We start from the raw sequence: 25,754 nt of genomic DNA on the forward strand, positions 1-25,754 counted from the left end.
CTGAACAATTAACTGTAAAAACAAAACTTACTCAATGTTTTTTGACCAAGAAGCTCAACATTCTACTATACAGACCCCATAGAAAACTCCAGACACCGACTTCCGTCCCCCCAAGGTTGTTAGAATTATCAAGTGTCGTCATTAGAGCGTCCAATTTCCCGTCCCGGGAAAAAAAATTCCCGGGAATTCCCGGGATTTCCCGATAAAAAATATTTCCCGTTTCCCGGGAAATTTGTAAATTTCCCGGGAATTCCCGATATTCAAGCGGAAGTATACATTTTCTTAAATTTTTGGAACTATTTTTTGAAAATGCTCTGAAAAATAATAAATGAACAAACTCAACATGATTTTGTTCCATTAAATGTATTGTTTGGTTTATATATACCCTAGTAACATTTTAGGTTTTAAGTAGGCCATATAAGCCTATATAGGCCGTATGCGGGTTTTCAGAACCATGATAAAACCTGTAAGTTTAAAAATGTTACTAGGGTAATTAATCAGACTATCAGAAATTATCGAGAGACGCGCTGACATTTAGGATAGAACATTAGCGCGCGTTTTTGAATTTTTTGATTCGATTGTGAGTAGCGGTTCTTCACGGTTACTCTGCAACGTGTTTGTCGGAGCCTTTTATTTGATATTTTATTTTTCATAAGTCCTTCTTTTATCATCGTTGATTGGAAGGCACGCCGCCGGTTTAGTTCATTTAAGTTATTGTTTTAATTTCATTGCAAACGTTTATGTGGCGTCCTGTTTTCTTTTCATTTATATTCATTGATCGCAATAATTTATTCCAACTGGGTTGCGTTCGTGAAAATGAACGGTGTGCGTCGCGATCATCACGCAGAATTTTCGTTGCTGTTTCCGTCTTTGTTGTCCCCCCGATAGTGTGTGTTTTTCGATCCGGGCGGTTTCGCGTTTTCGAATATTATTTGGTTTTATCTTTCCACAGCCGGCTGTCTAAGGTTGAATCATTTATTCTAAATCAACACCAAATAACCGGGAATAGTCTCATCCGCATCATCCGACTGTTTGCCTTGAGAATTCATAATCCATCACACCATTAAACAAAATTTATTGATTATTGGGTCGCATCATCATCCTCTATGATGAATCCTGGCCATTACCTTTACCCACTAACAAAATCCCAAGTAGAAGTATTTTTTCCGGCACACGTGGGGGTGTGGATATCGTATAGAACCCACCCTTTGTAGCAACCTGTGCTAACTAACATTCCCGTCCCAATCCCCCGAGATCTACAAACTGACATGGCGGGCGCCGTTGGTGGCCAACGACTGTTACCTATTTGCTCCAGATCTAGTTTTGATGATCGTGATGTTTTATCTCTTCAGCGCATTCATACATGCTGTTGATAAGGGAAACACCATTAGATCGTTGAAGCGTATGACCGGTTGTATTGATAAGATATTACGGTCCTGTTCAGCAACGGAGAAGGACAACCATGGGTGGTCTCTCATGCTCATGCTCATGCTCAATTAATCAGACTATCAGAAATTATGATATCAGAATTATTTCTGATAATATTAATTTTTGAAGCAACTGGGAATAGATCTTGCTTAAGGGGTTACATACATGTATATCGGCAAAAAAAAGTCAGTGGTTAGTATGAGCGCTCACTTCAACTTTTTTTAAATTCTTTTTTTCAGGGCATTAAAATACACATTTTTACCTACTAACAAAACAAATTTGAAGATATTTGGCTGCATCATTACAGAGATATAGCAATTTCAAGTTAGCAGTTTCAAAAACGGGTGCCACGATATCTCAACACTGCCTTGACCAAATCGGCTCAAAATTTTGGTGAAGACTCGATGCACCGATTCCGTGTGCATGTCGAAGCCCGATTTTCAAAAAAATTATTTAAAAAAAAGATAGAAATATTTTTGTGTTTTTCATATAAAAAATCGTTAGTTTTGATTTTTGTAATTTTTAAAAAAGTAAATTTTAAAGATTGGGCTTCGTCATGCACACGGAATACATCTTGTGAGTCTTCACAGTTAAATAAATTCGGGGTTTAGAGAAAAACACCAACAAAGTTTGACAGCCCGCTTTGCGCATGGCCAAATTTTGAGCTTAAATCGTCTCTAACTCAGTTTAATCATGAAATATCTTCATGAAACTTTCAGGAGTGATTAATAATCATCTTTTGAGTGGATTTAACAAATATTCTGCAATATAAAATTTTGTGATTTTCTACATTATGTAACCCCTTAATGAGTATTGAATTATTACAATTAGGTAAGCTTTTAACAGATTGATGTTATTTCATCAAAACAATATCAACTCCTTACCTCCAAATTGAAATTTAGATTTTTGGAGGTTTTTGTTTACCATGTTAACAATCAAATGAGATGAAAATCGAATTTGTGCAAAAATAATTAATTCAATTGGTTGAATACCTAGTACTAAAGAAATTACAATTTGAAGTAAAAGAATTATGGAGAACTGGTGCAACTACAGGTGTTAGAGGGTTAAATGTGAAAAAAATAGAAGACATTTTGTAGAATGATGTTAATTTATCGTATAATTTAAATCATGTTGCATAATAATACAAAAAAAAATCATTGAAAAATTACTTTTTATTGTTTGTTCTCAAAAAAATATATTTAAAGCTTGCTACAAATATTTGTAAACATTGTGTTGTTTGGAGTAAAACCAACACTAAAAAGCTTTACCATTTGTTCAAGAGCTCAAACCAGTAGGGGAGAGTGGGGAGACTTGATCCCCGGGGACACTTGATCCCAAGCCTGTATCTGGTCAGCATGTGGGTGAAACAATTAGCTTTGTTCTAGAAAGTTGTGCGAAATTAACTAAAACTCATTGTAGAAAACAAAGAAAAAAATTAAAAAATGTTTAGATTCAGTTACACACATTTTTCTAAAACGAGCTGCAAAAAACTTCCAAGAGATTTTTTTTTCTTTGTATTGATATGTATAGAAAACACTCAAAAATTATTCAAAAAAATATTTTTTACACATGAATTGTTTGATAAACTTATCAACTCCAAAACCCTTACGCATTTGATGTTAAATTTATCGTCATACTATTTTTACAATCAATTGTTTAAAAAGTGCGTTTAGGAGACTTGATCCCTGCATTTTTACAGTCACTGGAATCAGCCTCAAGATTAATTAATTGAGCTGGGTTTTCATACATAGTTTCCTTTAGTATAGTTGTACATAACTTACTGCAGTTTGAACCATTTTTCGAAAGTTTCGTAAACAAAAATTTGCAGCTTTTGTAAACATGCTTAATTTTGGTCTAAAAAATAATATTTTAAGTTTTTAAATATTTAACATAATAAACTTGTTATATTTTGAACACAAACGTACAGGTTTTATGTGAAATTGCTGTAACTTATAGAAAATTAAAAGTTTGGATGAATAAGAAACATTTTGCTTAAGATTTCTTCAAAATGTTGAAAGGGGGATCAAGTTACCCCTAACATTTTTAAAATGCCGGTTTAAAATATTTTTTTAAAACGCTTGGCATGATTCGAAGAGTTCATCTGATGAAATATCCTTATTAGCCAAACACAGATGAATGTTTAAGCTTCCAATTCATGCAAAAAGTTTATAGTTTTGTGAGAAATTGACAGAGTTATGTGCGATACAAAAAAAGGGGATCAAGTCTCCCCACTCTCCCCTATTTGTCATGAAAAACATAATTTCTGCATGTTTTTTTTTTTTTTTTTTCATTTCAATAAACTGGTCACAGAGGCAAGTTTAAAATTTCTCATAAAAAAATTCCAAAAGTCATTTTCTTGTAGTTGAATGTTTTTTTACATGCGGTCAAGCTATTAATTGATCTTCACACTTATTTGAACCATTAATGTTGATGTCCTATACAATTTTGTTGCATAACATTAATTAAAACCAAGATCATAACAATTTTCAATAAATTTAAAATTTCCCGGGAATTCCCGGGATTTCCCGGGAAATTGGCTGAAAATTTCCCGTTTCCCGGGAAATTTGTAACCCCGGGAAATTGTACGCTCTAGTCGTCATCTTTCTACCATCATCGTCGTCGCATGCAGCGGAAAAAGGAAATTAGTCTTTCTTCATCCGTTCTTAGAGCACCCTCCTTTATCCATTCTAATAGGTGCAATTTGTGTCGAAGAGGGGGCGTGTTAGAAAATGTGAATATTTTACTATGCTCCCCCTTGCTTTGAGTCATCAAAGGTGGGGTTGGGCATCAGAGGAAGATCTTCAAGAACAGTTTACCGCGCTCGCGCGGTAATTTCCTCGTGTGTGTGTCTATACCTATTACTTGTACCACATGACGGCTAATAGCTCGGCGACGCACCGGGTAATTACGCTAATTGTTGCACACACAAGCAACACGACTGTGTGGGGTTTCTGGAATCTTCCTTCCCACCTGCCAGGTGTAATCTACCTTGTTCTTATCATTTCTTGCGCGCGCTCCTAAGTAAAGTAGAGCAAAAATGTCCCCTTGTCAGCCAATTCCGCCGGCGGGAGGTTTAACCTGGACTTGGGAGGTTAATGGGCAGCGTTTTATCTACGCGCGGCGCAATTTTTTTTATCGTAAACCCATTTATGACGTTTTATGGTCCGATGGTAATTAGAAGCGAACGATGAGTGACTAATTTGTGCGAGCCGGTGGAAAATCTGAACCAATGAACATATTATTGTCATTTCTTTAATTTATGAATTTTTAAAAGTATTTTTCATTTCAAATTTAGTATTTTTTTAAACTTTGTTAAAATTCTTAAAACTGTTTGAATTTCTTCACATTGCTGCCTACGATTTTTTGTTTTTTGACTTTTTAGCTTTTTTAAGCTCTAGACAGGTTAGTTAAATAAACCGGTCGCTTTGAAGCCTTCAACAACGTTGTAGATTTTAACATATACACTAGGGTGGGTACGGATTTTGAAAAGTTCTCAGATCAAGTTCTTGTGTGGTTCCCCTTATAGGGCATACCCAAAGGGACTCTCATGCCAAATTTCAGCTCATTTGGTTGAAAACTGGCTTGTCTCAAGCGGGTTCAAGTTTACATGGAAATTACTATGGGAAATTTTGAATTTTCATTCATTCGCTCCTACAGGCCCGGGGAAAACATGTAGAAACTTCTAGGATGGCCAGAAATGAGCGGAATCGTCTGGAGAACAACTTTTCCTAAGAGACCAGGTCGATTCGTTCAACCCCCATCGAGCTCAACGGCAATACATCCGGGGTTTTCGGAACCAACGGTTTTCCCCAGAAAAGCATCAAATTTTCCTTAGCATGCTATGAATGCTTGATGAAAACCGCGACGCCACGTGTCAAACAGCTACCACGTGATTGTAAAATTTTCACCATAACAGTTTTTTTTCTTATTTGGAGGTTCAGAATACAGCTGAATAGTATCCTGATCACCATGAATGATAATTCTATGGTTCAAAAAGTAATAAAAAGTATTTTTTTATAGGCGATGCTAGTCCACGTGGTAGCTGTTTGACACGTGGCGTCGCGGTTTTCATCAAGCATTCATAGCATGCTAAGGAAAATTTGATGCTCTGCTGGGGAAAACGGGTGGTTCCGAAAACCCCGGATGTATTGCCGTTGAGCTCGATGGGAGTTGAACGAATCGACCTGGTCTCTTAAGGAAAGTTGTTCTCCAGACGATTCCGCTCATTTCTGGCTATCCTAGAAGTTTCTACATGTTTTCCCCGGACCTGTAGGAGCGAATGAATGAAAATTCAAAATTTCCCATAGTAATTTCCATGTAAACTTGAACCCGCTTGAGACAAGCCAGTTTTCAACCAAATAAGCTGAAATTTGGCGTGAGAGTCCCTTTGGGTATGCCCTATAAGGGGAACCACACCAGAACTTGATCTGAGAACTTTTCAAAATCCGTACCCACCCTAATATACACTGAAAAAAACATCAATTCCCGAAATCGTGAAATGTGCTCATGAATGTGAGATCCACGAATGAACTTATTCAAGAAAATTGTGCATTTGCACTATAAACGTGAATATTTTTCTTTATGGTTCTCAAATTCATGAACACAATTCATATTTTTTGGGAATTTACTTGTACTGTGTATGGTTAGAACTAGTTGGAATTTTTTTTCATGTTTTCGATTTTTAGTGATATTTTGGGTTTATATGATAATTTTACATAGAAACTCTGAAAATGACCAAAAATCAATATGTTGACTTTGTATGTCAATTCAGAGGGCAGATTCGGATTCAACGGGCAAAAACATATAGTTGGACAATTTTTGTATTTCGTTTGGGTGGCCCCATACACTTTTCCCTTGAATTAGACATTTTCAAATGATGAAACGCCCTACGAGATGGCGTGCAATTTCCCCGGGTTTTGAATTTCCCGGGAAACGGGGAAAATATTTTTCAAATCCCGATAATTCCCGGGATTCCGGGAATTTATTTTAAACCGTCATAAAATCTATGTTTTCACTAAATTTGTTCATAGAATTAGCTCAATACTGTTAATTGGTGATAATCTTTACTTCAATCTGAACAAGAACAGCAGCTTTTGGTTAGTTTAAAAAAGATTAAAAAAAATGGTTTTTTGTTCTTTGTTATGCTTTGGGTTTTAAGAGCGAGTCCACGAGCAAAGCATACCCATCTCGCATCGACCTCACCAATCTGCCTGAAATTATGAGAAGCATCTGGCCAAAATATGAGAACTCTAGGTCAACGGGAAGTGGGGCAAATCGGGACACAAAGTTTGGTGGTTCAAAAACGTCAAAAATTTTAAAAAGCTATAACTTAGGCAAAATTCAATTCAATTTCCAAATTCAAAATGCATCTGAAAGGGCTTAAAAAATGCAACAAAATGCAAGAAAAAGCATCCCAATTGGTTGAATCTGAAGGGAGTTATTGGCATTTTAGTGGAAAAATAGCATAATTTTCAAACTCAAATAAAAAAATGTTCCATCCAGATATCAACTCGCTTCGACCTGCAGCTTGTAGGGGACATCTGAGACTACCATCTAAGAATGATAACGCTTTGGGTAAGGCAGTTTAACATATTAAATAAACACTTTTACCATTAGTGAAATTTTTGGTTGTAAATTTTTGCTCGGGGGACCCCTTAGATCAAATTTTCCGGTGATAATTTCATGGTATTCGTGTTCCTGAGACAATTTCACGATAAAAACATGCACAAAAATGTTTATTTTCATCCATTTAAAAAATGAAAGTAAAAAAAATCATCGATTCACATTAATTGAAAATCAAGTTCGTTTCCAAGGATACTAGATGACACCAGAAAAAAGGCAGATTCTTAATTTTTTTAACTTTTATTCTTTAAATGGATGAAAATAAACATTTTTGTGCTTGTTTCTATCGTGAAATTGTCTCAGGAACACGAATACCATGAAATTATCACCGGAAAATTTGATCTAAGGGGTCCCCCGAGCAAAAATTTACAACCAAAAAAATCACTTAAAGAAAAAGTGTTTATTTAATACGTTAAACTGTCTTACCCAAAGCGTTCTCAGTCTCAGATGGTAGTCTCAGATGTCCCCTACAAGCTGCAGGTCAAAGCGAGTTGATATATATGGATGGAACATTTTTTTTTTTTGAGTTTGAAAATTATGCTATTTTTTCACTAAAATGCCAATAACTCCCTTTAGATTTAACCAATTGGGATGCTTTTTCCTGTATTTTTTGCATTTTTCAAGCCCTTTCAGATGCATTTTAAATTTTGAAATTAAATTGAATTTTGCCTAAGTTATAGCCTTTTAAAGATTTTTGACGTTTTTGAACCACCAAACTTTGCGTCCCGATTTGCCCCACTTTCCGTTGACCTAGAGTGCTCATATTTTGGCCAGATGCTAGTTTTATATGTACAAACAACCCCTGAAAATTTCAGGCAGATTGGTGAGGTCCAAACGAAGTCCCATACAAAGGGGTATGCCTTGTTCGTGGACTCGCTATTAAATGAATAATAATTTTTAATCCAATGTTATTCAAATAATTTCATATTAATAATCAAAAAAATCTTATTAATACATTTCTTTAATTTTAGAAAAAAAATCATTGAAACTGTTAAAAAAACAAGAAACGAAAACAAATAAAATGAAACCATCCAATGTAAAATTATAGAATTTCATGTTTGATATAAAACATATTTCACAAAGTATCTTTAAGTCACTGCGGCCAACTGCGGGAAATCGGGACTGCAGTCCGAATAGGTACAGGATATTTTAGAACAAGAAATTTGAAAATTGGTGTACTAATTGTTATGTTGATTAAAAAATATCAGAACATTATGCTGCCGAAAATATCAGAACATTATTCTGCCGATGTTTGATGAAAAATAATTAAATATGATTTTTTTAATTTCAAATCCATATTAAACGTAAATATTTAAAAAATAAATAAATTTAATGAAAAATATAAAAAAATATGTATTTTTTAATAATTTTCCCTTATAAGCCAAATAAATTTTGATATACGCCGAATACAAATTTGCTAATGCTTTAAACTTGTCCCTTCTCATATGCAACAACTCTTCTGAGGACAACAAAATCTCAATTTTTCGGGAAATCCAGTTTTCACTTAATTTTGAGATCTGGACCACTGCGGATTGTATTAAACTTCATACCAGAATGATGAATTTTTAAGTAGCTTTTTGTGAATAAAAAAATAATTTTCAGATGGAAAACCACGATATTTCGGAAACTTTTGGTTTGATTTTGAATGTAAAATAATCGAACTTTTGTTAAATTTTCTGATTTTTTCAAAGCATGTACCAAGGTCAAGAGAAAATCAACTAATTATTTGAGAATCTCCCAAGGGCACCCATCTCTGTGTTTAAAACAAATACGAATTAGAGTAAATATGTGCATCACTTTTGTTTAGTATAGTATTGAAGAGGGCTTTTACGTTTCAACACACATGTTCCCAAAACACCCAAAGTGACGTTGCATGTATCACCAGATCGTGCATCTCCCAAAACCCCATTTAACTCACAAAACGTGATCCACGCGAGCGTTTGCTTTTGGACCCAATTACCACAACGAGACATGCTTTCTCACTTTCTTCAACCGTGCCGCAATTTCCTTCTTAATAACCGCGCGTCACTTTTATTGCGCTGCACTAACTTTTGGTCCCCATCAAACTCTACCTCTTGAAAAATTTCTCTACAAAATATCAGTTTGGATGCTCAAAACGGACGGATCCATCACTTACTTACCCCCCCACCCCCCCCTCAACGGGCGCTTTTGGGTTTGAAAATGATGGATATTGAATGGACTTGGCGTTCAATTACAGATTTACCCCAGTGTGCCCATTTCGGAGGTGCCATCCACGCTGTCAAGGTTTTTGGGCGAACGTTAATCGTTTCTTTTTTTCTTACTTTCTTGTGAAATTGAAAAGCAATCAATATCGTTTGATAGCCGCTTGTTTGGAGATTGTGGCCACTTTCAAGATTTGTTTCAAGTCTAGTTAAAATTGAAGCGAGTTGGGGTTTTACTTCTTTGCTGCACTAAATTCCCATACAACTAATGTTATTGAATGGTTGTTTCAGATTGTACAGGATTCTCCGTCAAACCATCGATCCTCCCTCATGAATTGAGAAAAAGCGAAAAAAAATGGTCAGTGTAAGGTGAAAGTTACAACATCACACCAAAAATGGCGGATCGTCAATCAAACGTCAAACATTAAATCAAATTTTGTTGTTACAGTCGACTCTCCGGTTGTCAATATTCAAGGGACCTTCGAGGAAGAGAATCATCAGTTTACAGAACGATGCAAAATGAAGACTGGATTGAAAATATTGTTTTCTTGATACCCATCTATGGGAGAGAATCATGGCAACGTCCAGCAAACAAAAACAAACTAATGTCAAACACTCTTCAAAGCTTCTTTTCGCAAAGAAAAATGTCTATGCAAGCCATGAGAAAGTGAAATTATTGACAACCGAAAGAGATTTTAAAGCAAAAAGAATCCAATGGACCGTCGAGGAAGAGATCCTTCAAGCAAGAGAAAATATCGAGGAATGAAGAGAATTGAAGTATGCAGATTGAAGGGACTGAAGAATTCATCGAAAGATGGAGCAATATTGATATCGAGAAGATTGACAGACAGAGAGTCGACTGTATCAATCAATAATAAATTAATTACTGTCAAGGTTGTCAAAAATCATACACACACGTTCAAAATCACTCAGTTTTCGTCAAAACCAGACGACTCAGAAATGAGTAAATAGAGCTTATGTCAGATTTGGGCGAGTTTCACACGGCATTAAATTTACTGAATTTCACCAAGATCTGAGTGAAATTCACGCATATTTGACAGAAGCTTTATTTACTTATTTTTGGGTAGGTTCGGTTTTGACGAAATCTTATTGATTTTGAACCTGCATGTACCTTCGACCCCACAAGAAATCAATTTTTGTAGTTTGTAGTGTACGGTCTCTGATCTTGACCACATCACCCACCCCCAGTTCGGCTCGAGTTTGTCCACGGGAAAAATGATTACGAAGACGCCACATGATGACATATGTGCGCGCAGAGAAGGAAGCTGATGTCATAATTATAGCCAGGGAAAAATAATGGCTCCCATCACGGAGAGAGACGAGTCACGTGGGAGATGGGTGGCCATCACTTTGCATTATCTAGGTAGGCTGAAAAGGTAATTTCCCCCAACAACGTCCGTGTGATGAGAGAAGAGTAGGCTGCGGCTGGTGACAGTACTTCATCATCGTCGCAGAATGCGATGATGCTTGAGAAGCAAATTTCCCTCCAGCGCACGCGATCGTGATCATGGTCCCCTAATGGTTGCATTTTGTTGCCATAACGCCGCAGTTTGTCACGAAAAATGATCTGTCAGTCAACGGTGTAGGGAAGAGAGAGAGAGAGGGGAGCAAAAGGGCACGTTTTCATCTTCCCAACCCGTCCCTCGGTTGATGTTGATTGATGTCGTTGTTTGTTGGTTTTAAATTTTTGATTGAGCATGAACAATTTGCTTTAATCGCAATTTGAAGACCCCTCGGCGTAATTGTTACCGGTGCATCTGGCAGCACGGTTTCCAAAATTTCCTCGAAAGTGACAGCTAGTCTGACAAGCCGACATTATGACAGTTTCGTCATTTTACAAATTTTGCTCGTCTTTCGACATTCTTTCAAACGCAAAATAGCCTAATATCTCGAAATGTCAAAAAGTGCATAACATCGCTAATGATAATCGCGGGCACAAAAAAACATCCCACCAAAAATTATAACCTCAAACCGTACCCCAAAGCCCAAATAATACGAAAGAAATGCAAAACGCTGCTGCAGCTACCGTCAGCTGGTTTGTTACGCAATTTAAAGCCTCACCCCGGCGCCGCCATGGCAACCGCACCGGGGGGTTAGTAAACAAATTAATAAAATTAATTTCGATTGTTCAGAACGGGGGGTCCACCGCACACACGAGTAAAACGTGTACTTTCCTTTCATCGCCGATTGATCTTTATCGCGCGGAGACTATTTTTTAGTGATGAAAAGTGCTGTAATAATGCGAACAATGTCGGCAATTTAAACTAGTTCAAAATTACGGTTTTTTTATTGCTTTTCTTTCTTTTTTCCTTTCTTTTCTGCAGGCTGGATTACGTCATACCGATGATCCCGCTCGGGCTAAAGGAAACCAAAGAGGTCAGCTTCATGGAACCCTTCTCGGACTTTATCCTGGAGCACTACAGCGAGGACTCGAACGTGTACGAGGACGCGATCGCGGACATTACCGATACGAGACAGGTTGGTATATAGCGAGAGGGTGGACAGACTTTGGGTTAGCAAAAAAATGTTAAGTATTGTCTCGGAAAAAATTGTAAATTTACAGCTTTGTGTGATTTCCACAAAAGTTGAAGTAAAATTACATTAAAATGAGGTAATACTCATCCATCAAATTTTAAAACATTCAAAAGGTCTTGTGGGGTCATATGGGTTTCTTATGTTAATTGGACTTATCGAAAAAATAATGTGAAATTGTAATTTCATATAAATTTAAATTAACGATAGCAGAGCAATTGTTTAAAACAAATGAATCTTTTCGTTAAATTTCTAACGATAGCAAAAAAATTTTCTTGAGATTTGTTTTTCTCAATTCTAGGATATTTTGAAAAGTATTGATTTCAAAACAACTGTACTGGTGTCAAATACATTTTAAATACTTTTTTCGTTCAACTGTTGAAACCATGTACAGTCATGCCTCGGTTTATGGGGAAGCACAACCGAGGCGTGCATAACTGAAGCACAGAGCTATAGGAGACATTGTCTATAATCGTATGAAAAATCATATAAGCATAAAAAAATTATAGTGTTTTGTAATCAGAATGATGGCAGCTATCCATTGCTATTATAATTACATGAATTTTTTTTACAAAATACGTATTTTTCCTGTATTTTGAAAATGCATTTTTTTCTCTTTAAAAAACCTGAAATAATTGTTATTGCAATACGGGTATCAAATGATTGTTACATTTCGAATGTAATACGATTTTTTTATTGAAAATACTCATAATTTTCACAAAACTACGTATTTTCGAAAAATTACTCAGATTTCAGTTTTTACAAAATGGGTATCAAATGATCGGAATTTTTTCATACATTTCGAATGTAAAGACAACATTGTTGAAAATACTCAAAATTTTCACAAAACTACATATTTTCGAGAAAAAAAATAATCCAAGTTTCAGTTTATTAAAATATGGGTATCAATTTATCAAACGATAGAGTTTTTCATACATTTTGAATGTACTTCATACATATTTGAAAATACTCAAAATTTCACAAAACTACGTATTTTCGAAAAAATACTAAACATTTCAACTTTTTACGATATGGGTAAAAATAACTGAAAATTTTGAGTCTTGTTTCGAAAATACGTATTTTTGAGAAAATTTTAAGTATTTTCAAAAATTTATATTATTCAATTCGAAATGTATGAAAAAACCCTGATCGTTTGATATCCATATTGTGAAAATCTGTAATTTAAATATTTTTCGAAAATACGTATTATTGTGAAAATTTTGAGTTTTTTTTTTTCAAAAAAATGTTGTTTATATTCGAAATGTATGACGAAATTCTGTTCGTTTGATACCCATATTGTGGAAACTGAAATTTTGAGTGTTTTTTGAAAATAAGTAGTTTTGTGATTTTTTTAGTATTTTCAAAAAATTGTCTTTACATTCGAAATGTTTGAAAAAATCCCATATTGTTAAAAACTGAAATTTTAAGTTTTTTTCTAAAATACGTTGTTTTGTGAAAATTTGGAGTATCTTCCAAAAATGTTGTTATTACATTCGAAATGTATTAAAAAAATTCCGATCATTCGATACAAATCTTTCAATAACAATTTTGAGTATTTTTACGAGAAACATGGCTTTTTTATGTTTGCATAATTTATCATTCGAGTACAGCCAATGTTTCCAATATAGCCAAAAACCCATAAGCTGGCAGCTGAATGAATCAAAACAGGGGCAGTGCAAAATCGAGGCGTGCAAAACCGGGACATGACTGTATTTTGAAAAACTAATGATTGCAAAACAGCTGAACTGATATAAAATGCATTTTAAAACCTTTTTTTTATTCTAGTGTTGAAACCTGTTGAAACCATGGCTTTTCAATTTTTCATATTTTTAATTTTTGGAAAAAAAATTTTTTCATAAAAACATACATATTTTACAAATTTGTAGCACAACTGTAGGAATGTATGAAGCATTGAATTATACCTTGTGTATCATTTTTATTTCAAATTTCTAAAAAACGGTCCTTAATCTTTTCCTTGACCTTGACCAGAACATTGGAACAAAAACTTGCCTTCAACTCAGACACCGTAGCCATGGTAGCACCTATTATTTTTGTATTTGACACTTGGTTACTAAGATTTTAAAGCGCACGTCAAATCATGCACATCACCATTGCACAGTGGTCCAGATCACAAAATTAAGTGGAACATTGATTTTCCGAAAAATGGTAAAGTTTTCGAGCTTTGGTGTCTTCTGAAGAGTTGTTGCAAATGGAAAGAGGCAACTTTTGGTGTGGTTGAAAATTAAGGTGGTTCACTATTAGGGTGATTTTGAAAATCTAACTTTTCAGGAATATTTTCGGGATTTTTTTTTGTCTTCTGAAAAGTTGTTAGGCTTGCCAATCCAAGCAACTTTGTCGAAGACGCCAAAATTGTATCTTGTAATCTACGCCTTTTACGACCAAATTTATAGAAAGCATCTAAGCAAATCTTCAAAAATCAGTTTTTTGAACGTGGCAATTCAGGGTTGTGTTTTAAAAAAAGTGCTATTGGGGACACTTTTAGAGCTCTAAAAAACAAACATTTTGATTGTTGGCAGGTCAATTCGGACTTAAGCGTCAAAAGTTACAGCCATTTTAATGTAAAAAAGATGCAAATTTCAAACTTAAATATCTCGAAAAGGCGCAAGTCAAATTTTAAGCACCAGGTTGCATTTGAAAGAGGAGATTTACCAGTACAAATGCTGAAAAAATCTCAGGGATGTTTTTATTTGAACTCGAGATATCTTCATTTGAAAAAGTCTAATTTTCAAGGGAAAACCATATGGGACCACCCTAACGAAATTCAAAATTTTTCCAAATATATGGTTTTCCATATAATTTTGCCCACTGAATCTGAATTTGCCCTCAGAATTGAGCCAAAGTGTCGAAAAATCGAGTTTTGGTCATATTTTGGGTTTAAATGATAATTTTACATGGAAGCCCAAAATATTCCCAAAAATCGATTTTTCGACACTTTGGCTCAATTCTGAGGGAAGTATTTGCACTAGCGTGCACAGGGTGGGGCAACATGGGGCAACTGCCCCACCATCCTCAGAAATTTGTTCTAAATTTGGACAGGGGGTGTCCACAAATGACGTATTTTTCAAAACGTCTATATTATTGCCCCACCTTCCTCTAGGAGCTGGGCACGCTAGTGAGTATTTGTAAATATCTTTTTAATGGTATAGATAAAAAAATGTGATAATTGGTTCCATGGTTTTCTTGCTATTTTCTCTTAAAAATAAATATTGTTTATGAAACCTTACTTTTTAGCAAAAAAACGATTTCTTTTAGAATGCATATTGCAATGGTGAAAAAATACAAAAAAAATAGTTTTTAATAAAAATTTTACTTACTTTACAAACGAGCTGTCTCCAGAAGCGTTGCCATCAAACTCGGTTCTGGGCCGATTCCAAAATTTCAATTCCTTCCAATATTCTTAGTTATAATAAAAGAGCAGAAATTTGTTTTAACATACAATTTGTTTTTTTCTTTAGGCCGCAAAAACCCCAACCAGAGACGGCCAAGGCGTGGCGCTGCTGTTCCGCTACTACAACCTGTTGTACTACGTCGAGAGACGATTTTTTCCGCCCGACCGAAGCCTGGGGGTTTACTTTGAGTGGTATGACTCGTTGACCGGTGAGTTTCCTCCAATATCATAAATACCTTGAACAACGTGAACTAACAAGAAATTGTAATCTTTCCAGGGGTTCCCTCGTGTCAGCGGACGGTCGCGTTCGAGAAGGCGTGCATCCTGTTCAACCTGGCCGCCATCTACACCCAGATCGGGGCCCGGCAGGACCGGTCCTCGGAGAAGGGCCTGGACGCGGCCGTGGACAACTTTCTGCGGGCGGCCGGCGTGTTCAAGCACATCTACGACACGTTCACGAACGCGCCCTCGATGGACCTTAAACCACAGGTTAGAGGTTTCTTCAAGCTTGAAATTGTTGCAGGATTTATGAAATACTATTTTTTCTCAACAGGTTCTGGAAGTGCTGGTGGCACTGATGTTGGCGCAGGCACGCGAGTGCCTCTACGAGAAACTATTACTACAGCTAGAAGAAATGACCAATGTTGATTGCAGTTCGGTATGTACACACATTGATCTTACCGTCAAGCAAAATTTTGACTAAGCTAGCTAGAAATATTGTTGGTTTAGCAAACATTTTGTCTGTCTGACAGTAGATGTTTTTGTTTTTTTCCCCAGCTCCACCGCAATCTGTCCGGCGAGGCGACCCAGCTGACGCGCGAGTACCAGGAGATCCACCGGATAATCCAGAGCAACGAGGCGCACACCTACCTTCCCGAGTGCTGGGCCGGCCTGGTCCCGCTCAAGTCCGAACACTACCGAGCGCTTGCCCACTACCACACGGCCAAGTCGATTGACGCCGCCCTGCACAGCTTCAAGGCCACCAGCACGCCGTCCAAGGGCAAGCCCCAACCGAAGGGCTTCGGTGGAAGCACGCAAACGCTCACGCGAGACACCTTCATCTACGACGAGTCGTCCCTCGAGGGCGATCTCAACCCGGCGATGCTGAAGAAGGCCCACCTGCGCGAATCGCTGTCTAGTCACGAAGAGGCCGCCCGGCTGCAGCGAATGTGCCGCGAGCTCAAGAACAAGATCGCGCTCACGAAGGTGCTGAACTACGCGCTGGAGAAGACGGCCGAAGAGCTGGAGATGCTGGACCTGGAGCTGGACGGCGCCGGCTACCTGGACGAGGACATCGACCTGATCGACGTGACACTCAACACTACCTCCAAGTACACCATCTCCCTGACCGGCCCGGACTTTACCGCGTACAAGATCGAGGACCCCTTCCGGAAGCTCGGCCCGATCGCCATCTTCTCGGCACGGCGTCACTGGACGGCCCCGCGCTGCATCCGGCTACAAAAAGGTGGCAACACGATGCTCATGACCGGCGGCGGAACGCTGGATCGACGTCGCTACCACCACCTCGGAGGAGGCGGCAGCAGCAGCCAAAGCAGTCACAGCAGCAGCAGCGGAAGCAGCGCCGGAAGTAGCAACGGAGAGGGTGGTCCACGGCAAAAGTGCCAGTGTGGCAACAAGACCAACTACTACAACGACCTGAGGTCGTGCGACGTGTGCTTCAAGAGTGTGTCGAACGCGTCGGACGGGACGGGTGCGGGATCAACGCCGGCGGGGACTACCGGAAGTAGTGCGGGGAGCGATTGTGGCGGGGATGCGAGTAGCGGCGGTGGAAGCAGTGTGCTGGTGGATAACTTTGAGAGCTTTGGGTTCCACGTGAGGGGCGATGCGCCGGTTATGATTTCCAGCGTGGAGATCAACTCGCTGGCGGATGTGAGTATTGTTTTCTGATATTTATTTATCCAGATTTTTAAGCGAAGATGGCGTCACGAATGGTGCACACCCAGAATGTCAAAATCGCGCAGTGTTACCAACATTCGAAAAAAGTGTGGCTGTCAGAACCTTTTCTGTCAAACAGGGCCGCAAAGTATTTTTTTTAATGTTTAACAATTTAGCTGATGCATTTTGGTTGCAAATTTTCTGCATTTCGAAAACATTTTTTCAAACTATTTTTTTTTTCAATTTCGTTGTAAAACAACTTACTTTTCCTGTCATCTCGAATGAGGAAACGGCCCAGTTTTGTGAATTTTGACAGTTTTGTCTTTTGGTCAATTTAGTAAATTTTGAGAATTTTATTTTTTTTTTAATTTTGTAAATTATATTTATGTTGTCTTTTTTGTCTATAAAATTGGAAATATATCAGTTTTGTCTTTTGTCAATTTTTTAGTTTTGTCTAAATTTTGAAAATTTAGAATTTTGTGTATTTTTTTTGTAATTTTGCCATTAAATTATATTTTATCAATTTTGTTAAGTCAATTTTTTTTATCAATTTTGTGAATTTTGGCTTTTTACATTTTGCAAACTTTTGAAACTTTTGCCTATATCAGTCACAAATTTTGTATTTTTACAATTTTGTTTGCATCAGTTCCTTTCTTTCTAACAAAAGTTTTTGTCAGGCGACTTTTGGTTTTTGACATATCATTTTGCAGGGATGTCAATTTCATTGTTTGCAATTTTCGTTATTTTGAGTTAAATTATATTTTTTCACTGGCCTAGAAAGCCTTATACTATTAAAATGAAATCATTTTTGACAATTTAGATTTTGTAAATTTTATCATTTTGGTAAATTTAGTAAATTTAGACAATTTTGTCAATTTCCATTATTAACAACATTGAACAAATTGACAAATTTAAACAAAATGGAATAATAAACAAAAATTACCAATACACAAAATTCGTTAAATTTACAAAACAGACCAAACTAACCAAATTAACAAAGTTGAAAAAATTGTACAAAAAGACAAATTGACAAAAATGGAAAAAAAACAAAAGATGCATTCACAAAATTGACAAAAATTTTCAAAATGACAAAAGTGACAAAAGCTTAACTGTCAAAATTGATGAAATTCAAATATTTTAAACAAAAATGACAATATGATTTTTTTTTAGGTTTTGGCATTATTTTTAATTTTGTCAATTGGTTCAATGTCGTCAATAAAATTAATTTTGTGAATCTTTTCATGTTTGTCAAATTTGTAAATTATGCCAATTTTGACAATTTTGTCAATTTTGACAATTTTGACAATGTTGACAATTTTGAAAATTTTGTCAATTTTGACAATTTGGACAATTTTGTCAATTTTGTCAATTTTGTCAATTTTGACAATTTTGACAATTTTGACAATTTTGACAATTTTGACAATTTTGACAATTTTGACAATTTTGACAATTTGGACAATTTTGACAATTTTGACAATTTTGACAATTTTGACAATTTTGACAATTTTGACAATTTTGACAATTTTGACAATTTTGACAATTTTGACAATTTCGGCAATTTTGACAATGTTGACAATTTTGAAAATTTTGTCAATTTTGTCAATTTTGACAATTTGGACAATTTTGAAAATTTTGTCAATTTTGTCAATTTTGTCAATTTTGTCAATTTTGACAATTTTGACAATTTTGACAATTTTGACAATTTTGACAATTTTGACAAATTTGACAATTTTGACAATTTTGACAATTTTGACAATTTTGACAATTTTGACAATTTTGACAATTTTGACAATTTTGACAATTTTGACAATTTTGACAATTTTGACAATTTTGACAATTTTGACAATTTTGACAATTTTGACAATTTTGACAACTTTGACAATGTTGACAATTTTGAAAATTTTGTCAATTTTGACAATTTGGACAATTTTGAAAATTTTGTCAATTTTGTCAATTTTGTCAATTTTGTCAATTTTGTCAATTTTGTCAATTTTGTCAATTTTGACAATTTTGACAATTTTGACAATTTTGACAATTTTGACAATTTTGACAATTTTGACAATTTGGACAATTTTGACAATTTTGACAATTTTGACAATTTTGACAATTTTGACAATTTTTTTTAATTTTGACAATTTTGACTATTTTGAAAATTTTGTCAATTTTGTCAATTTTGACAATTTGGACAATTTTGAAAATTTTGTCAATTTTGTCAATTTTGTCAATTTTGTCAATTTTGTCAATTTTGTCAATTTTGTCAATTTTGTCAATTTTGACAATTTTGACAATTTTGACAATTTTGACAATTTTGACAATTTTGACAATTTTGACAATTTGGAAAATTTTGACAATTTTGACAATTTTGACAATTTTGACAATTTTGACAATTTTGACAATTTTGACAATTTTGACAATTTTGGCAATTTTGACAATTTTGTTAATTTTGACAATTTTGACAATTTTGACAATTTTGACAATTTTGACAATTTTGACAATTTTGACAATTTTGACAATTTTGACAATTTTGACAATTTTGACAATTTTGTCAATTTTGTCAATTTTGTCATTGTTGTCATTGTTGTCAATTTTGTCGATTTGGGCAATTTTGAAAATTTTGACAATTTTGACAATTTTGACAATTTTGACAATTTTGACAATTTTGACAATTTTGACAATTTTGACAATTTTGACAATTTTGACAATTTTGACAATTTTGACAAATTTGACAATTTTGACAATTTTGACAATTTTGACAATTTTGACAATTTTGACAATTTTGACAATTTTGACAATTTTGACAATTTTGACAATTTTGACAATTTTGACAATTTTGACAATTTTGACAATTTTGACAATTTTGACAATTTTGACAATGTTGACAATTTTGACAATTTTTTGACAATTTTGACAATTTTGTCAATTTTGAAAAAAATTACAAATTTGCAAAATTTTAACAATTTTGCAAAATTTTGACAATTTTGCAAATTTTGTCAATTTTGTCAATTTTGTCAATTTTGTCAATTTTGTCAATTTTGTCAATTTTGTCAATTTTGTCAATTTTGTCAATTTTGTCAATTTTGTCAATTTTGTCAATTTTGATAATTTTGACAATTTTGATAATTTTGACAATTTTTACAATTTTTACAATTTTTACAATTTTTACAATTTTTACAATTTTTACAATTTTTACAATTTTTACAATTTTTACAATTTTTACAATTTTTACAATTTTTACAATTTTTACAATTTTTACAATTTTTACAATTTTTACAATTTTTACAATTTTTACAATTTTTACAATTTAAACAATTTTTACAATTTTTACATTTTTTTAATTTTTACAATTTTTACAATTTTTACAATTTTTACAATTTTTACAATTTTTACAATTTTTACAATTTTTACAATTTTTACAATTTTTACAATTTTTACAATTTTTACAATTTTTACAATTTTTACAATTTTTACAATTTTTACAATTTTTACAATTTTGACAATTATGACAATTTTGACAATTTTGACAATTTTGACAATTTTGACAATTTTGACAATTTTGACAATTTTGACAATTTTGACAATTTTGACAATTTTGACAATTTTGACAATTTTGACAATTTTGACAATTTTGACAATTTTGACAATTTTGACAATTTTGACAATTTTGACAATTTAAAAAAAACAATTTTGACATTTTTTTTGACAATTTTGACAAATTTGACAAATTTGACAATTTTGACAAATTTGACAATTTTGACAATTTTGACAATTTTTACGATTTTGACAATTTTGATAATTTTGACAATTTTCAAAATTTTGACAGTTTTGACAGTTTTGACAATTTTGACAATTATGACAATTTTGACAATTTTGAAAATTTTGCCAATTTTGACAATTTTGACAATTTTTACCATTTTAACAATTTTGACAATTTTGATAATTTTTTGACAATTTTGACAATTTTGACAATTTTGACAATTTTGACAATTTTGACAATTTTGACAATTTTGGCAATTTTTTGACAATTTTGACAATTTTGACAATTTTGAAAATTTTGACAATTTTGACAATTTTGACAATTTTGACAATTTTGACAATTTTGACAATTTTGACAATTTTGACAATTTTGACAATTTTGACAATTTTGACAATTTTGGCAATTTTGACAATTTTGACAATTTTGACAATTTTGACAATTTTGACAATTTTGACAATTTTGACAATTTTGACAATTTTGACAATTTTAACAATTTTGACAATTTTGACAATTTTGACAATTTTTTGACAATTTTGTCAATTTTGACAAATTTGACAATTTTAACAATTTTGCGATTTTTTTCAATTTTGACAATTTTGACAATTTTGTCAATTTTGACAATTTGGTCATTTTTATCAATTTTGTCAATGTTGTCAATGTTGTCAATTTTGACAATTTTGACAATTTTGACAATTTTGACAATTTTGACAATTTTGACAATTTTGACAATTTTGACAATTTTGACAATTTTGACAATTTTGACAATTTTGACAATTTTGACAATTTCGACAATTTTGACAGTTTTGACAGTTTTGACAATTTTGACAATTTTTACGATTTTGACAATTTTGACAATTTTGAAAATTTTGACAATTTTGACAGTTTTGACAATTTTGAAAATTTCGACAATTTTGACAATTTTGACAGTTTGGAAAATTTTGACAATTTTGACAATTTTGACAATTTTGACAATTTTGACAATTTTGACAATTTTGACAATTTTGACAATTTTGACAATTTTGACAATTTTGACAATTTTGACAATTTTGACAATTTTGACAATTTTGACAATTTTGAAAATTTTGCCAATTTTGACAATTTTGACAATTTTTACCATTTTAACAATTTTGACAATTTTGATAATTTTTTGACAATTTTGACAATTTTGACAATTTTGACAATTTTGACAATTTTGACAATTTTGACAATTTTGACAATTTTGGCAATTTTTTGACAATTTTGACAATTTTGACAATTTTGACAATTTTGACAATTTTGACAATTTTGACAATTTTAAATTTTAATTTTGACAATTTTGACAATTTTGACAATTTTGACAATTTTGACAATTTTGACAATTTTGACAATTTTGACAATTTTGACAATTTTGACAATTTTGACAATTTTGACAATTTTGACAATTTTGACAATTTTGACAATTTTGACAATTTTAACAATTTTGACAATTTTGACAATTTTGACAATTTTTTGACAATTTTGTAAATTTTGACAAATTTGTCAATTTTGACAATTTTGACAATTTTGACAGTTTTTTTCAATTTTGACAATTTTGACAATTTGGTCATTTTTATTTATTTTGTCAATGTTGTCAATGTTGTCAATTTTGACAATTTTGTCAATTTTGACAATTTTGACAATTTTGACAATTTTGACAATTTTGACAATTTTGACAATTTTGACAATTTTGACAATTTTGACAATTTTGACAATTTTGACAATTTTGACAATTTTGACAATTTTGACAATTTTGACAATTTTGACAATTTTGACAATTTTGACAATTTTGAAAATTTCGACAATTTTGACAGTTTTGACAGTTTTGACAATTTTGACAATTTTGACGATTTTGACAATTTTGAAAATTTTGACAGTTTTGACAATTTTGAAAATTTCGACAATTTTGACAATTTTGACAGTTTTGACAGTTTTGACAATTTTGACAATTTTGACAATTTTGACAATTTTGACAATTTTGACAATTTTGACAATTTTGACAATTTTGACAATTTTGACAATTTTGACAATTTTGACAATTTTGACAATTTTGACAATTTTGACAATTTTGACAATTTTGACAATTTTGACAATTTTGACAATTTTGACAATTTTGACAATTTTGAAAATTTTGACAATTTTGACAGTTTTGACAGTTTTGACAATTTTGACAATTTTGACAATTTTGACAATTTTGACAATTTTGACAATTTTGACAATTTTGACAATTTTGACAATTTTGACAATTTTGACAATTTTGACAATTTTGACAATTTTGACAATTTTGACAATTTTGACAATTTTGACAATTTTGACAATTTTGACAATTTTGAAAATTTCGACATTTTGACAATTTTGACAGTTTTGACAGTTTTGACAATTTTGACAATTTTTACGATTTTGACAATTTTGACAATTTTGAAAATTTTGACAATTTTGACAATTTTGACAGTTTTGACAATTTTGAAAATATCGACAATTTTGACAATTTTGACAGTTTTGACAATTTTGACAATTTTGACAATTTTGACAATTTTGACAATTGTGACAATTTTGACAATTATGACTATTTAAAAGTTACATTGTGAACATTATTTGGCCCAAATTTGATAAATTTCCTTCTCTTTTCCTCAATCAGCTCGGCGGCATCAAGGAGGGCGACTTCATCGTGGAGCTGTGCGGCATCGACGTCAAGTGGTACAACCACCAGCAGGTGCTGAAGCTGATCCGGAACTGCACCAACAGCCTGGACCTGAAGGTGATCACCCCGATGGATCGCAACTATTTGAAGGTAATTTATTATAATTTTCAACTTAAGAATATTTAAAATTAAATTTGCATTATTTCAGCCAATGGCCTCAACCCACTCGAAGGGCTCCATTTCCACGCTGTCGGGCAGCTCCTCCGGAGTGTCGTCCGGTGCGCCCAGCCCGACCGGAACCACCACCAAGAACGGCGGCATCAAGCCGCGCCCCAAGCTGGGCAAGAACCGGCTCAGCAGCTTCACCTCCGGCAGTTGGAACCCGTTCCGTCGGACGCAGAGCCTGGGCAAGATTTTCTAACTTGTTTCGCGTTATCTTTACCACAAAAGTTTAGTGTTTACAAATTGTACAGTCACACCTGGGCACGATTCGCCAGCGCGCGAATGTCCAACTGTGTGAAGAAAGAAGCCCCCGCGCACGCAAAAACAAATTCTTTTTTACGTTTTTTAAATGCACTTCATTCTTTACATTTTAACCTAAGCAGTTTTAAGGGTTTATTTTTTTATTGTTTTGTAAAAAGAAGGATGCCATCAAGTAGCGTGTACTTTAAATTTATACAGCCTAATTTATACAAGTTTTCCCCCTCTTTTAAACCTTCGATTCACCTCCTGAAAAAAAGTGAGAGCCCGGCAACATATTTATTGATTTTAAACAGTGCAGCAGAAGGTCCTCCTCCTTGGCGGCAAGCGGTTGATTCTGTTTTTAAAAGACGGCTGAAGACAATTGATTGAAATAAATGTTAGTTTTAATTAAACAACTAGAAGTGGAAATGAGTGTAAATTTACCAATTGATAAGTCTTCATTTCTTATTTTGAGAAAATTTAATTGTAAGATTAATCGATCGAGAGAATTAATCCAGCAGGAATTATATTTAACGTAGAAGGGAAATAAATATATTTCGTACAGTGCTCCTGAAAATAACCTGTAGATTGTAGAAAATAAACCTTCCCAAAATCCCATCAAGTGTAAAGGTAGTTGAGCAATAAACATTCGTTGAATAAATAAATGTTCGTGTTTTATTTTTTCGTGTCTCCCCATCACGGACGCAGCAGTCGAGTCCCTCTAAGAAGCTCTCAAAAGTCATGCATCTAAAGTCAGCCAATTAGTCCCATCAAACGATTCGTTAAGGGTGGGTCATACAAGCGTACATTTTTACCAATTTCATCTTGATGAACACTATCAAGCTATGCACATACAACAACACGATTTGGTAAACCAAAAAAAAATGGAAAATTGGTTTACAAAAATTAACATGAGGAAAATAAGACTTAACGAACCAAATGACAGAAGAAACCATTTAAAAATCAATAATGAGATAAAACCAACGAAAATAACGTAGGTTACGATTCTATTCTGCCAGAGGTTCAAATGCTGCACAAAGTATGCATTTGGGCGTATTGAAATTTCTGGTAGCAAGCTCTGATTGAGAGTGTGCATAATAATGCATTGAAGTCCGTTATAGAAGTGAGTTAATGAAATTTATGTTTGTTTTCTAAATTGATGGAAAATACATAACTTTGAAAACCACAGCTTTACGCTCGTCGGCCTCTGAAAAAACTCTTTTGAGCAAATTATCTACAAATCATTTACTAAAACTGTTTGTTGAATTTTTCAAAAACTGATTGAGGGAATCGATTTCTCAGACAATTTTACATAAAAGTCTCCATGTTGACCATTGCTATATGTCCAATCCTCGTCAAGATAGGTTTTTTGGTGGTTTTCGGCAACTTCAGTATGACAGACTTGATTTTTCAGTCTCCAAAATATTTTTACCGGAAATTTCGTTCAACTTCCCAAAAGGTTGCCTTAGACAGCTTTTTAATTTGACTCGTTTTAATATTGCTTACTGCGAGATTAAATCAATTTTTTCCTTCGCTGTGACTGACAGGAGGTTACAGCCGCCGAACTACCGCTGTGTAAAAATCAGCAGGATGAACTGAAATTCAGCGATGATTTGGCTGTCAACCTGATTTGTTTTGAATATTTTTCAAAAAGTCAGCAGAAAACTCAAGGCAACCTTTGACAACAGCCAAAAATTTGCTCTGCGGCTGTCATATCAGCGCGCGTAAACTCTAATTATTAACGCCCGCGATAATACCAGCCTGGGTGTTGAATAGTGGTTCGCAAAACGT

General features: G+C 33.9%; 1 protein-coding gene across 3 annotated transcripts in view; it reads left to right on the plus strand.

Annotated features, from left to right (window-relative positions):
- The window catches only part of LOC6054819 (rhophilin-2), a 140,064-nt gene extending 115,439 nt beyond the window's left edge, over positions 1–24,625 (plus strand). For all 3 annotated transcript variants that reach the window (XM_038259516.1, XM_038259526.1, XM_038259537.1), the window contains 7 exons: positions 11,579–11,732; positions 15,263–15,404; positions 15,473–15,684; positions 15,749–15,853; positions 15,973–17,085; positions 23,499–23,651; positions 23,710–24,625. In XM_038259516.1, coding sequence (XP_038115444.1) covers positions 11,579–11,732; positions 15,263–15,404; positions 15,473–15,684; positions 15,749–15,853; positions 15,973–17,085; positions 23,499–23,651; positions 23,710–23,922 — 2,092 coding nt within the window. In that variant the 3' untranslated portion in view covers positions 23,923–24,625. The remainder of the gene's footprint in view (positions 1–11,578; positions 11,733–15,262; positions 15,405–15,472; positions 15,685–15,748; positions 15,854–15,972; positions 17,086–23,498; positions 23,652–23,709) is intronic.
- Positions 24,626–25,754: the final 1,129 nt, after the last annotated feature.

This window comes from Culex quinquefasciatus, chromosome 1 (genome assembly GCF_015732765.1).
Source record: "Culex quinquefasciatus strain JHB chromosome 1, VPISU_Cqui_1.0_pri_paternal, whole genome shotgun sequence".
NCBI lineage: Eukaryota > Metazoa > Arthropoda > Insecta > Diptera > Culicidae > Culex > Culex quinquefasciatus.